Raw genomic sequence first — 15,332 nt, forward strand, 5'->3', positions numbered from 1 at the left:
AAGGCATCAGCACCCCAGGAGGTGGTGCCCAGCCTGACAGTGACGTGTCCTCTTGGCACCTTAATACAGAGTTGACTCATCAGATGGCTTGATGAAGACATTTCTGAACATCGCCCAATTCCCTTTGCTCCAATTCCATATCCACCAGGCATCTCCCTGACCCTACATTAATTTTAAAGAAAAATTTCCTCTGAGAATATAAGGCACCTCACATAAACATCCTGTCCCCTTGCCAATCATGACACTGGCTCTCTGGTACAAAGCATTCTGACATGGGACTCAGCAGAGTAAGCCATGTTTTCGGGACTCAGGCTGTAAGATAAGCAGATAACTTCATGTTTACTTACAAAACTAAAACCAGAACAATGGGTATGATAAGCCTCTTCCACCTGTGAATTCAAGTCTCTCGAGATGGAGCTTGAAAAAAATGCATCAGCATTGCCCTTGCTGTTACACGCTCTGCATTTAAGTTCATGTTAGCTGCATTATCTCAAACCCTTTTTCCTAAACCTTCAGAGGTGAAGGATATTCACAGGACACAAGCTGCTTCCCAGTGGATTTCTGCCAGATGCCTATCGGCAGAACTTCCTTTGGAGCTGTTGGCAGACTCTATGTTAGAGCTTGAAAAAACAAAAGAACAAAGCTGCTCCACTGAAAGTTTGCATAACTGGTGCAGTCTGCCAATGAGTAATTCCTAATTATCTATGATACAAGAATGAGCAAACAGTAAGGTTAAGTGTATTTACTTTGTGGGGAACAGAACCCAAGACATGACAAAGGCATGGAGACGTGCATGCCAGCCAGCAAGAGCGGCCTGCAGGAACCTGGAGGCACGCCAGTGTTTCCTTGGGCTTGTAAAGTAGATACTCCTGGGTTTCTTTGTTTTGTTTGAATGGATTTTGGTCTGGAACTGGAATTGAGTTTACTCAACTCCATGACCTGAAAAGAATATCGAAATCTTAAACAAAAAAAAAGGGCAAAGAACCTTTCCCCCCATAACAAGTTATCAGGGCCTCTTAGAGGTAATTAATGTGTGCAAGGGGTTATTTACTTTGAAATTGTTCACTGACAAAAGAGCTGTGCCCATGGTAAGAAATCCTCAGAGACTCCACGAAACAGCCACCTGATCTAAAAATTCCCTTCAACTCCTATTTTGTTTTTACAAGAGCACCTTAAACTAGCCGAGACGTAAGCAACTGCTCACCTTTCTTGTCTCTTCCCTAAGCAGGAAGTTAGCAATTTTAAGATGATGCTATTATGTGGAGACTTTTGGGAAGACTCCAAAGGCACTACCAAAATTAAGACAACAGCACTTGGTCGAACTCCTGCCAACCCCAAAGCACGCTGCCAACACTGCCAAGCCATGGCTGTGGCTGTGGGTGACGCTGTGTGCCAGCTCCAGCTCTGCTCTGCTCTCTAGCTGCCAATTGCCTCTTCCCTACTGTTTGAGCATTTCTGAAAGGAGCATTTCCTGTCATTTATAAACTCCAAGTTTGCCAATTAAGTGCATGAGCCAGCTGCTAGGCGGAACTGCAGACTTTTTGTCTGTTGGAAGAACCAACTCTTCGGCTCTATGGGAATAATCAACCTGGCAGGTTCCAGGGAGAAGAGGATGGACAGAGGCAAGGAATTTATCCAAAGACAAAATGCATCCATTCTATCATATTACAAAGCAGAGTGAGGAAACAGGAGGGAAAAGAAAACGAACCAATTATATAAAAGAGGAAGCACTACATAAAAAGTCAGATTCTTTGAATCATTTTGTCATCAAAACCTACTCCTTGCCAGGCAATATACACTGAAGTAAAGCAGAGATTTACTGCTAACCACAGGGCATCACGGATCAAGAGCTGACTTAGTAAGAGCTGATTTCCGCAGGGAGATTCTAAGGAGCAGCAACGGTGGCTCCTGGCCGCAGTGAATGCCTGCCAGCCTTTCTCTCTCTAGCCCGCGTTTAAAAAATATCCCAGACCTTCCACAGTATGTGCTTCAGAAGGAGAAAAAAGAAGCCAAAGGGAATAAAAGGACTGCAGGAAGCAATGGCAAGCAAAAAAAATAAAGCTTTGGTAAATTTCACTATTGCCTTTAAAAATAGTAGTCAGTGTATTTGTTTCAAAAAGGGGTGACCACTTATTAGTGATTTGGGTTTAGAAAAAGAACAGTTTACTAGTACAGTAAAGGCATAGTTATTCCAACTAAGTATTCCTCCCCCGTGAAGTTATATCCTAAAACAAAACTGTTCAAGAATTGATCTCTCAAACATTAAACCAAAAAATTCCCTGACAGTTATTTGGAAGTAGACTTGACGCTAACTGGTATCCAGAGACAGTACGATTCTCTGAAAACGGTGTTTTCCCTTTATTCGATGAAAATAACCTGCAGGAGTGAGTGGAACTAGAACATGGACTTTTCTCCTCCAGAATTAATTAAGAGTCTCCTGGTTTGTGACGGGAAGGAAGGGAGATGGGTAGAGGGGTGGGAGGACCTTAAAAGTTTACCTCTTCCCTTCCAAGAGATCCCTTTAACAACACGCAATACTGCTAAGTCCAGAGCACAAACAGTCTTCCCTGACACCTGCTCTCTCTTTAGTTACAGTCTCAGTGTCCCAGCTTCTCTGCAGGCTGAAGTGGACAGGTATGATGTCCCAGCAAACAGGACACCAGTGGAAGTGTGAAAAGCTGCCTTCAGGCAGCCTCTTTAAATGAGGTGACTTCCAATTGTGATCCTTCATTCTTCTTGCTGGCTGGAATCGGACACAATGGTTGAAGCCTGTTCTGTCACTGGATCAGGAGATGGGTGATAAGCCAGCAGGCGGCCGGCCCTAGGTGATACCGCGGAACCACCACCAGAGCCATTGGACTGTCTGTCCTCCGAGTCTTCTCTTAAAAAAGGAAAATTCATTTTAACCACATTTCTTCACTCCAACACACAGCCAAACCTAATCTTGATGATATAGCATGCCAAAATCTAGCAGCATAAAAACAGACATATGGCAGCATCCCACAGACAGCTTTGGCCTGATAGTTGCCTATGGATTGGAATGACAGGTGGTGAGAGAAAGGGGGAAGGGGGTGGGGAGTTTTCTCACTACGCTTTAAAGTAAAGCCTCAATCAAGTTAGAAAGAGGGACATAAGAGGGATCTGTTAATGCTTATCCTAAATACTGTCTCCCACGCATTAGGCTTGATAGGAGATCTACTTTTCCAACATTTAGGTCCACCCTCCACAGACCAGTAAATACTTTCCAGACCAGAACAGCAGTTCCTGACAATGAATGGGCAACAAAAAGCTCCTAACGACCCTTACAAAACCACAAGCTCTGAGCCTCCTTTAAAAAAATAATAAAATAAAAAATTTAAAAAGATCCTTGACCTTCTTCTCCCATCCTTAAAATTGCTACTTGTTTAAGTCACTCAGACATTTCAAATTGTAAAAGTGCTTCAGAAGTATAAGTTCTTAATATGATCTCCCTTCTCTTAAAACAATTTTTTAGCAGCATAGAAACCCAATACACAAAACTGTATAATCAGAAAATGGACTACATCCAAAGAATATTCATATTATTTTATTTGAATACTAAAAAAAAAATTGATACCTATCAATTAAGTTTAGGAATTTTTGCTACTGAAGTATAGATGATGATAATGTCCAAGAATGTTGACATATTACCACTCGTAGTACGAAAGGCTTTACTGACTGGAACATGACATGCAACCAGCAGAGAAACAGGAGGAGGAAGAGAGAAGTTAGGTGGCTCACCCGAAGAGAAAGCCAGTTAGGGCAGCAGCAGAAGTGGGGTTGAGGGAGCTTTTATAGCACAGAGTTACTGTGAATCAGCTCCTATAGCTTCCAATGCATGTAATTTTACACAGAATTGTCAGGGACACATCTGCCCTAACCTCAGCATATGACAAACGCACCTGTTTGTAATCCAGATTCTAGGAGGCATATTAGAGGGAAGCCCATATCCTCTCAATTCCCACCGAGGCTCACTTTTACTCTCTTCTCCAACTTTTTACATTCTTTAAAAACTAAAAATGTGTGACCTAAAAAAAAAAAGAGCCTTTCACAAATTACCCATCTAGTTCAGTTTCTTCATTGTTCAGGTCAGAAAAACCCAAAGCGAGAGGAGACTAACCTATGGTGACACAAGCCCAGGGCAGACCTGGGCCAGACTGGGCTCTCACCTGCAGGCTCTTTCCACCTGCCCTGGTTAGCACCAAGGTCAAACACATCAGCTCCTTCTCCCTGCCTCTGGCTGTAGTGGACAGGTCTGCTTACGGCACAGTGAGTCTGTTCACATGACACGGAGCTGGGCCTGACTCTGAGGCCTATCCTTAGATGGATGGGCTTTGTCATATGGTCTCCAAGCCCAAACATGGGCGAGTGGCAGGTAAGTTCAGGGAAGATGCAAATGCTGCTGACAGTCAAGGCAGAAACACATCCTAAGAAGAGGGCAAAAGCTACGCACACCAACAGTGGTGGTTTCAGGAATTCCATGCTTAGAAAATACGGATCACCTCAGCGACCTGGCTCTCTGTAGAATTCCAGTGGCATTTCACTCTACACATATTCTAGGCAGAGTGATGGTGGAACCCCCAACCTCGTCCACCCAGACAGGTCCCTAAATTGGCAAAGGAGAAACTCCTCAAAACATGACAAAGAGAGCCAAACTGGAAGGGATATAAAAACGAAAGCATGAAGGAAGACCCCAGAACGGTGTCAATTTTATTTTACATGATTGTCTACTCCCAATTATCACCGATAATATAAATGACTTACTTTCAAAAAGAATTATTTGATAAGGTGTCTACTATGTTGCAATTATTTTCCTACTATCACTGGTGTCCTCTTTCTGACCTCAGGAAAAATGCTATTCTTAAAAAGCAAATATAAAAATAAGGTTTATTTCTTAACCTGTTTACAAAATAAAAAAAAGCCATTTCACATTTGCACACAAAACTGAGTTCATGGTTTTAAAAAGTAGAAACACTCAAAATGAAAAAGTGCAGTTTTGACCGATCTTTCAAAGCAATTAAAGATGAAGACTTTTAAAAATCCTTCTCTTCAATATTTAAAAACAAGTAATCTCTTTCTCCCTCTACAAAGTCTCAAACTTCTGACCTTTGAAAGCGCACACTGACAACTGTGCCTGCTACCCCAAAGTCCTGTGTCTGCAAGGAATAGGAAAGAAGGTCCTATTAACTAGAAGCAGAAAGCATGTGCTGGCTCTAAACTAATCCCAGATCACACGGGAACCAGGTTTTACATTAAGACTTCCCCTCACATCACACCACTCAAAGGCGCATGTTCCCCCCACTCAGCCATGAAAAAGCAGAGGCGCATCGTCTTACCTCAAACTGCGGGTAAGGGGGAGTCATGGCTGCAGGGGGCCCTGAGGTGGGCGGCGACATCCCTGAAGTGGGCGGGAACAGACCCAAGGCATTCAGGTTTAGTCCGGGAATTAAATGTGCTTGAAGCTGCGATGGTAAAATAGAAAGAGCCATGTAAGCGAGCATTTCTAAGTGACAATATTCAGATTGTGACCTCGTCTAGTGAAAATCATCTGACACAAAATTTTAGGACAAAGCAGGTGTTTCCTGTGACCACACTTGAGCAGACAGTTTATATCTGTTTATATTTCTTGGCATTTAAAATCCATGTGCTTGTTTGCCTCGATCTGAAGCCACGGGGCTTCTCAGGGCAGGGAGTGCAGCCTTCCTGTCCTCCAGGGCAGCTCAGAGCTCAGAGACGCACTCTATGCCGCAGCACACGGCAGCACAGACAGAAAACTGTGCACCCGTTCAAGAAGTAAGCGAACAGGAGTTTTCCACTGAAAAGGAAACGAGCTATTAAGAGATCTTTACTTCTGGATAAAATTTGGAGTCATGGGTCTAAAGGCCTAAAACAAAGTCAAGGCCTTTGGAAATCAGGTCCTCTCTGCATATAGCTCCTACATCTGAACTTATCCTTGAGAAAGGGAGTTGTTTCCGTCTAATTTTGTAAGGGCTGAGACAGCGAGGTGGAGGTCAGAGAACTGAGGCCTGCGTGTACTTGAGAACCTTTTGAAGGCCAGCGGATGGACTTACTCCCAGTTCACTGGGGCATTCGGACGAGCGGTGACAATGTGAAGGTAGGAAGGCAGCCAAGTGCACTAAAGGGATTAGCATTCTAAACGCTCCTCACAAAGGTGACAACATCTTACATTTCCCTCTGTTCGGTGTAATGTTTCAGAGGACAGGCCCAATTGAGGACAACTGTTTTTCTTCACTCATTTACTTGAAAATTCAAGATGAACTTTACCAATGTTTCATAGTGAGCACCATTCCATCCATTAAGGAACATCAACAATTCACTATGTTCTGGTCGCTACACAGATTATTTTTTATCTCCAAGGAACCAAGTTTTAAATTTATATTCGTATTCCTAACAGTAGTTTTACATGCAGTTATCTACTGTAATTCTAACAGGCATGATATGCAGGCAATGCCCCCATTTTACAGATGAGGAAACGGATGCTCAGAAAGACAAATAAATTGGTACAAGAAAACAGAGCTGCAGTTAATAAACAGGTGAACTGGGATTCAAACACCATTCACATGCTTCTACTGTATTAATTTCCTTCAAATTAACACTGTGCAAGAGATATTAACCTTTTTAAGGTAAGTATTAGTCTCACCTCACAGATTAGGGAGCTAAGTCTCAAAGACTAAACACTCTGCTAAAAGCACAGAGATAGCCAAGCCAGCTGTCAAAGCCTATGTTTCCAGGGCATTCCCCCACAGTGAGAACTTAATCTAATGACACCACCATTAAAGAAACAAATATCAGGGCAACTGAAAACATCTTTTTAACTTCATCAAAACAAACGTAGGGATATATATCCAAATGGGAGGAGGATCCAAGATGGCTGCTCAGGTAGACACCTAACCGCAGCAGCACACAACAATTTCAATGGAATACAACTAAAATGTAGAGTGGACATCGCCCAGAGCTACAGGTAGTCGACTGACTGAAAATTCTACAACAAGAAGGAAAGAGAAAACCAGAAGGAAAATCAGAGGAGCTGAAAAAAAGCCTAAGGTACAGAGACATGCTGTGCGCTCGCACGCATGCGTGCGTGTGCGGGGAGGTCACAGCCGGAGAGGAGGAGAGGGCTGGGTGCTGCCTGGTGTTCCCTAGCAGGAAGGAAATAAAACCCCCAGCCTGGGCTGAACCCCCGAACCGGCAGCGCTGAGCCCCAGATATGAGCCAGACCCTGGGGACCCAGGCTCCGGCGGGGGAGACGGGGCTGTGAGGCGGAATCCCAAGCGAGCAGCGAAAAGCAGGGCCCCCGGAGTCGCGCGCACATTGTGTGCAGAGGACTGAATGTTGACTCTGATGCTGGATTACCCTAGCGTGAAGAATCAAAACCTCCGGTGGCGCTGAGCCTCAGTCCGGACTGCTCTGAACCCCAGTCCTGGACCAGACCCTGGGGACCCAGGCTCGGGCAGGGGGAGACGGGGCTGTGAGGCGGAATCCCAGGGGAGTGGCAAAAAGCGGAGCCCCGAGTCACGCGCACTGCGCGCAGAGGAGTCTGTTGACTCTGATCCTGGACTCCCCTAGGGAGAAGGAGAAAAAAAAAAAAAAGCTCCAGACTGGAGGAATGCGACGGCGAGCAGGAGCCCCTGCCAGACACCGGCCAGCCGGCAGGGAGCCCGGCAACGGGGCCCCCAGGGGGGGGTGCCCCTGAGCCATCGACCTCTGAGCGCGGGCAACGGAGCCAAGGCCGGGGGCTGCTTCCTGGGCAGCGCCGACCCCGGCAACAGGCTGGAGCAGCGTGGGAGCCCGCGGAGAACAAAGTGGTGCCACAGGCCAATCTGCTGAGCTCCCAGGACAAGGAGGAAGAAACCAAAGTTCTCAATGTGAAGAAATCAAGTGAGAGCAAAAGATAGTAAAATTACTTGAGAAAGAATACAGAGAAGATCTTGAAAATTCAAAGACTAAGTCAGAACTCAACTCACCAGCCAACATTGCAACATAAATGTGTTTAAAAAAAAAAAAAAAAGGACAGAATGTTGGAACAGCGGCGGCCAGGCCTAGAGTGCCCAGGCACAAAGCAATGGCAACCGGGCCCGGAGCAGCAACGGCCAGGCCCCAGAGCAGCAGCAGCCAGAACCAGAGCAACAACAGCCAGCACTGGAGCAGCCAGACCTGGGGCAGTGGCAGCCAGGCCTGAGGCGGAGGCAGCTAAGCCCAGGGAGGCCAGTCCAGGAACACCCAGACCCAGAGTGGCCGGGCCCGGAGAAGCCGGGCCCAGAGCAGCCGGGTTGGGAGCAGCCAGGTCCAGAACAGCAGTAGCCAAGCCCGGAGCATCCAGGCTGGGAGCGGCCAGACTCGGAGCGGCCGGGCCCGGGGCAGCCGGGTCTGGTGTGGCCAGGCCCAGAGCAGCGGCTGCCAGGCTGGGAGCGGCCAGGCCCGGAGCAGCCAGGTCTGGTGTGGCCAGGCCCGGAGCATCGGCTGCCGGGCTGGGAGCGGCCAGGCCCGGAGCAGCCGGGTCTGGTGCAGCCAGGCCTAGAGCAGCAGCTGCCAGGCTGGGAGTGGCCAGGCCCAGAGCAGCCGGGTCTGGTGCGGCCAGGCCTGGAGCAGCAGCAGCCAGGTCCAGAGCAACTAGGTCGGGAGCAGCGGTGACCAGACCCGGAGCAGCTGGTTGTGGAACGAACCAGAGCAACAGAGGCCAGGCCCGGAGCAGCCAGGCCTGGAACAGCTCGCTCCTCGCCTGCCCCTGCCCCACGGCTGCATCTCAGACATGGCTGGAAACTTTTGTGGGAACTTGAGGGTCTGCTGAATCAAGTGATGAAGGCTTAGATCTGGATGTGTTGAGTTAGTATAGCGCTGGGGTGTTGATCTTTGAGTGCCTTGGGTGCGGCCTGGATGAGGCTGGTTGACCTATTTGGAAATGTCTTTTGTGTGAAATGTATCATTGGGCATGTGGTGGTATTATTGATATGAGAAAATGCTAAGTAACTGATTTACTATCTGAAAAGGGATTTACTATCGGGGAAAGGGAGGGAGGAAGAGACTGAACATAAACTGCACCTATGGATGAGGACAATGGGGGATGGGGAGGGGGCGGAGGGTGGGGTGGGAACCTGGTGGAGGGGGGGGAAAAATGAGGAACCTTTGTAACAATATGAACAATAAAGATTGATTTAAAAAATAAATAAATAAATAAATAAATATCCAAATGAAAACAACAACAACAACAAAACAAACGTACGCCCTCGGTATTAACACTAACATTCATAGAAGCAATATCGTTTTCGTAAGACTCCCTGATTTTCTTCATTATCTCCTCCTCGGCTTTGGCACAGGTTTCCACGCTGCCTTTCACTGTGATGGTGCGCTCCGGATTGTACAGCGTCAGTTCCTGCAATCTGCAGATGGAAAACGGAGGGAGAGAGAGATTATGGAAATTATGGGAGGAAGAGAGTAGTAACAGTTCAGCCACAGATGGCAAGTAAAACCCAAATGAGGGGACTGGCAAGTTGTAAAAGTGGGTGGTTAGACATGCTGAAAACGAAGTGAGCCCCCAAAGACACAAATCCGAGAACTGTCAAGCCAGAGGAGAGAAAACACTTCCCCGCCCAGCTTCTCGATAAAAACCACTGGGCACACGTGGTTCGATTACATTTGTGGTTTAAACACAGTGTGCTTCTTGGCTACTTAAGGTTGAACCACTTTCACAATTTAACAGTGAAATACAAAGAACAGGATTGAAAGGACATAGTTTTAGCAGAAACCGAGAACCAGATGTACATAACCTTCAATGAGTGTGCTCCCAGTCTGCACTGACCAGCTCTAAGCACAACTGGCATTCTCCAGCAACTGCCTTTTCTGGGTCACCAGGCAAGGAATAAGCATGGAAATGTCTCCAAGGCAAACCAGAGTTCACATGTACACACTCCTCTTTGCCAGGAAGCTTAGCACTTAGATAAAGTACGCTGGAGGAAATCATGGAAATCAATCCATCTTTTTGTTTTTTAATTTTGTTTTATTCTTCAACCCATTTTGACTACATAACATTTTTAAAAAGGGTCCCTGGATGACCATTTAGAAAAGTGAAAAATGAGAATGCTGCAGCAATATTCAGAAACTCCCTTCTCAAGCGTCCCAGCCCTCCGCCGACGTGTGAGGCAGACGCCTGCCCAGCCCCGAGGAAAGTAAGTGCACAGAGCAGAGGACATGGACAGCTGGTCCAGCTCTCCGGCAGATCCCCAGTTACAATTCTCATCTTCATGGCCAGCAGAACGCCGTATTCCAAACTGAGGCACCTGAACGGGGTATGATTCCTTTGTTCCTCCAACTTGCTAAAAATGTAAGCATCGTACCGTTTGTCTTAGACTATTTAAAGAAGAAGTGCATTTCTAATCTCCATTTTCAACCCACCTTGCCCCTGCCAAGCTTTTATATTTCAATTTTCGAAATAGCTGCTTCCAGAATAGCTTGTAAGATTTTTCCCCCACTTAAAACCCTCCCTTTTCTGAGCATAAACATCAAGCCAGGGTAAGATCATGCATTTTATTTACCATTTAGTGTCTCTTTTTGTTTCTTTACAAACAGGACCCTCCTCCTTCCCCACTACCTCCTCCTTTGAGAACTCCTTGCTACACAAACCTGGTGCTCAGCTCTCCTTAGTCCCTCCGCCTCTCCCAGCTTATCTTTTTTTCTGGTATTCTCATGGAAACCAGGGACAGGCACGCTCAGAAAAAAAAACCTTTCCAAGTCATTGCAGAGCTTTGTGGACCCCAGCTGTGGTAGCCAGCCTCAGGGTGACCCCTCCCCACAGGGAACAGTAAGAGAGGCTGTGTTACAAAGACACCGCTGCCGTCCTGCTCCCAGATCATCCACCCTGGCAGGCGCCAGCCTGGCAGGAGACAGCTGCTGTGTCTCGTGTCCTGGGGACCCCGAGCAGCCCTGCGGAGCGGCCCTGTGGCGAGGAGCTGAGGCCTCACACTCCCAGGCAGCACTGACTTGTCAGCAACATGAGAGCTGAGTAAAGCCACCAGCTGAGCTGCTCCCGAACCCCTGACCCACAGACTAGGGGACTCAAGCCTTTCCCACTGTCATAAGCGCTCGGACGCTGGGCTATTGTCTCACACATCAACAGAGAATAACCTGGGCTCTCTATTCCTTGGGGAATACAGGTCAGCAAACCTGACCAAAAATCAACTGGGAAATATGGATATAAAGCTTTCGTGCCTCCGGCCTCTTTGGTGGGAGCAGAGTCTTTCGAGATGGGTTAGAGACAGACAGCAGACAGTGGCTGAGTTTGAGAAATGAAGTCTGAGCAGGGCGGTGCTGGCTAGCTCGGTCAATGGGACAGGCTATGCTTAACATGAAACCTCCAGTGAGACACAGGCTTGAAAATGTTCTTATTCAAAAGCAAGCAAGGCAGCACTTACGGAGATATCGTGATTTTAGTGTCTGTGTCTTGCTCAATTTTTTTAAGATTTCTTCCCTCCTTACCAATAAGACGGCCTACAAAGTTATTATGGGCTAAAATCTTCAAGGGGAGCTCTTCTGTGCTGTAAATGAATATAAAAAGAAAGGCCATGAAATACAGGCAAGTAACCCGACTCCCGGGTGCAAAGAGAATATTTGTTCATCAAACACTTATTTCCCACCTCCCACCCAGGAAGCATGATGCCAGGAGTTTAAACTGGCTGACCATCAGCTGCATTCTAGCAATGCGTGAACAGAGGGGGTAAAGTCAGTAATATGTACCTGGATAGAACTTTTAAAAATGGTTTCCTTTTATTCATCTCAGGAAGTACCTTCCAATAATGGATTCTGTTTAGCTTTGAAAACAGCTCCTACTCAAATTCCTGTTCCTAAACCCCCACCTCTGGACACAATGTACACATGCCAACAGTATGAGTTTAGTATAAATCTTAAGCTCCATGCCTGGCAACGCAGGCACAATTTAGCCAAGGAAACAAGGAACTCAGCAGTGATTACCCTCTGGGGAAGAGTGTGAGAGCGGGGGATGGAGTCACATTTCATTTGCACCTTTCTGAATTTCCCAAACACCTATCACTGTTTACAGATGTCATTGGGCCTGGCTGATGTGACTCAGTGGTTGAGCACTGACCTTTGAACCAGGAGGCACATGCCCAGGGTTTGAGCTCAATCCTCAGTAGGGGGTATGCAAGAGGCAGCTGATTAATAATTCTCACTGATGTTTCTACCTCTCTCTCCCTCTCACTTTCTCTTTCTGAAATCAATAATATATTAAAATTACTTTGAAATAAAAAAATTAAAACATGGCCCTAGCCAATTTGGCTCAGTGGATAGAGCGCCAGCCTGCAGACTGAAGGGTCCCAGGTTTGATTTCAGCCAAGGGCACATACCCAGGTTGAGGGATCGATCCCCAGAGTAGGGTGTGCAGGAGGCAGCAGATCAATGATTCTTTCATCATTGATGTTTCGCTCTCTCCCTTCCTCTCTGAAATCAATAAAAATATATTTTAAATTAATAATAACATCACTAAGGTTATCTTTATTGTTCTCTATACAAAAAAATTAGAATCTTATAACACCATATAACTAGCCTTATAACTAAAATATACTTAATGTATTTAAAGGTCCCTACAAATTAAATGCTGTGCTTTAGGTCCCAGGCTAACTCCAGCGCCTTACTCTGGATTCTACTCTACGCCCAGCACTGCTCTGAAGACTGAATGTAGCACAAAACCCGACCTGCATTCCAAGTTCCTGTAGGAAAGACAGTTAGGAGTTCCAACCTGGAACATCCAAATACTCCCCCGTTCATCTCAGCACAGGGTTAGGGTTCCCCCCATCAGGGGGCTCAAAGCCCCGGCGTGAGGACTTGGGCCCTGCGGTGGGTAAATCCAGAGATACTCCTGGACCCCATGAGCTTATGCCCCCCAGCCACCTTCTATAGCTGGACGGCCCTCACTGCTGCCACTCACCCACAGCCAGACACAAAGGAGAACATGTTAAGGACTTGGCTTTACACCACATCAACACGCCCACCCCCGGGCCTCCTAGGCAGCAGCTCCGGGGTTTGCTGGCAATCCCCAAGAACCGGTCAATTCACAGCAAAACTGCACGGATATCAACCTCTCCCCGGGTTCATCCTCGTTACTCACAATTTTATGTCTTGGGCCTCCTTATGCATAATCTCCAGAATAGACTTACAAGCCGCAGAGGTGCCTTCTGGGGTGGAGAGGATAGTGATGGACTTCTCTGCAGCGCCTGCGTTCTCTTTACGATGGACATCGATCCTGAGGGTGGGGGACAGGAGAGGAAAGCGAGGCTGTCAGGCACGCGTTCACAGAGCTTTACCATGGCCAACGCCCAAGTAGGGCTGCTGGGCCAGAGATGACTCACTTCCCTCAAGAGCATAAGCTCCCGATCACTGTCAGCAGATGCCTCAGGGGTGAATTTTAATTCCAGGAACACTCCCTTCTCTCTCCTCACTCTGACCAAGCAGGACCTAGATTCATGACCTGGTTTCATTTTGCCCGAGCTGCCTCTGCCTCAGGCTCCCTTTTCCATGGCACAGAACGAGCATCTCCCGTCGGAGAGCCGGTCCACACAAAGCTTTCTTCTCTCTCCGAACCACACAGGACCTGGGTGTATGCCCAGAGGCGGGAGCTGGAGTCCTCAAACCAGGTGGAACTCTCACTTCATCGGATGAGCACGTTTCACTCACCCGTTTCCTTTTGCAAAGCTCACCCTGTATTTTGCCTCCTTCATACAGGAAAGTCCACAACAAAATCCCAAGAGATGGCAATTCAACTTCAAAGAAAAGCAAATGGCCAATTAATGCAATGTGTCAAGCCTCACTAGTAATTATATACACACCAGTTAAAATAAGGCCTTTTCTTCCAGACCTGCAATTATTTTGAGAGATAAAATGAAGCATTGGCAAGAGGACAGGGACTCTGGGCACACGCACACTTGTGGTGGGAATGCAGAACACCCGGCAGGATCTATCGAAGCTAAAAAGCTTCTCAACTTTGACTCAAGAATTCTGCTTCCTGTAACACCTCCGGAGGCTGTCCCACAGGGGTGTGGGGAGTGTATTCGCCGTCGGCACTGTGTGGGAAAGGGAAACTGCTGTGGAAGCCACCCTGCAGTGCTCAGCCTGTCCCTGCTCAGCCCACCAGAGGCCTCAGCTCATCCCTCAGCCAGCTGTGCTGACCAACACTGTCCGCAGCCCCTGCCAATGTTCCCGGGCTGAGCGCGTCACCCTGGGTGCAAACTACCAGCACAGGAGCGTTCACTGCAGCAGATTTGTGGCAGAAAGAGCACTGGGATCATCTTTAAAAGCTCACCAGGAGAGATGATTAAGTAAGAGTATATCTGACCTAGGGGGGTGGGCAGGGGCTGAGAGGAGGAGGATGGAGGGGGGAAGATAGGAGATATCTACAATGCTATCAACAATAAAAAATATAACTAAAAAAGAAAAATTTCAGCATCAGGTAAATTAAACATATAAAACAAGTAAATAATAAATGTATATCCGTATCAGAGATGTTTAAAAATATGGGTATAATTACAAATACCAACATTATGAGAGTCCTTGACCTTCTGTGAAGAAATACAATTCATACCCTAAGATTTCCCCTTTAAAGCTTCCCTTGTTAGTAGATACAAGGAACAAATCCTACAAAGATACAACCCCAACTTAACAATGGCTACCACAGGGGGTGGCATGAAGAGTCACCCTTTTTTGTTTTTTTCTCATTTGCATATGTGTTCATTTTGAATTAAATACAAAATTAAGTCTGCTGTTGTTGAAAAGGTACAAGAAAGAACATTAACCATCCAAAAAATGGAGTTCAGCGAAAATGAGACATTGGCGAGTCCTTCTGGCCACTTGGATGCTAGAAGACAAAGCTGTGCAATTCCCCGCCATGAGAATGGCCACCTCACCTCGCCAATAAAACCGAGGTTTGGATTTCATTCTCCTAAATGTTGGTTGAAAACTGAAGACATATTTCAGAAGCAAAACCTATCGCTAAAAATAAGGGCAATGCAGACATGAAACAAGTAAGCTAACTACAAGTAACTGATTAAAACCATGCAGAGACAGCAGCCTCGATCTCAGGCACCGTTTTCCCAGCCACTGTTTCAGAAATGCCGTCACCTCCAGCCCTCCCCTTCGAGGAGGGGGCAATTCCAGGCTCGGGGTCACTACACTGATCCTCGGAGACAAGGGTAGCCCTCTGAGCCGTTCCAGAAGCAGAGGACCTCGTAACGACTAGTTTCTATGGCAAGAATTAACCGAGTCCACTGGATGTTACACAAACTGCTTCCCTC

The 15,332-nt window shown here is 46.8% G+C and overlaps 1 protein-coding gene across 1 annotated transcript in view; it reads right to left on the reverse strand.

Annotated features, from left to right (window-relative positions):
• Positions 1–15,332, reverse strand: part of IGF2BP3 (insulin like growth factor 2 mRNA binding protein 3) — an 80,236-nt gene that overhangs the window by 9,051 nt on the left and 55,853 nt on the right. The window contains exons 7-10 of the mRNA XM_036453714.2: positions 13,154–13,288; positions 11,445–11,567; positions 9,281–9,416; positions 5,355–5,480 (exon numbers count right to left, since the gene is read on the reverse strand). Of these exons, the coding sequence (XP_036309607.1) occupies positions 5,355–5,480; positions 9,281–9,416; positions 11,445–11,567; positions 13,154–13,288 (520 nt within the window). The remainder of the gene's footprint in view (positions 1–5,354; positions 5,481–9,280; positions 9,417–11,444; positions 11,568–13,153; positions 13,289–15,332) is intronic.

This window comes from Pipistrellus kuhlii, unplaced genomic scaffold (assembly GCF_014108245.1).
Source record: "Pipistrellus kuhlii isolate mPipKuh1 unplaced genomic scaffold, mPipKuh1.p scaffold_m20_p_26, whole genome shotgun sequence".
Classification (NCBI taxonomy): Eukaryota; Metazoa; Chordata; class Mammalia; order Chiroptera; family Vespertilionidae; genus Pipistrellus; species Pipistrellus kuhlii.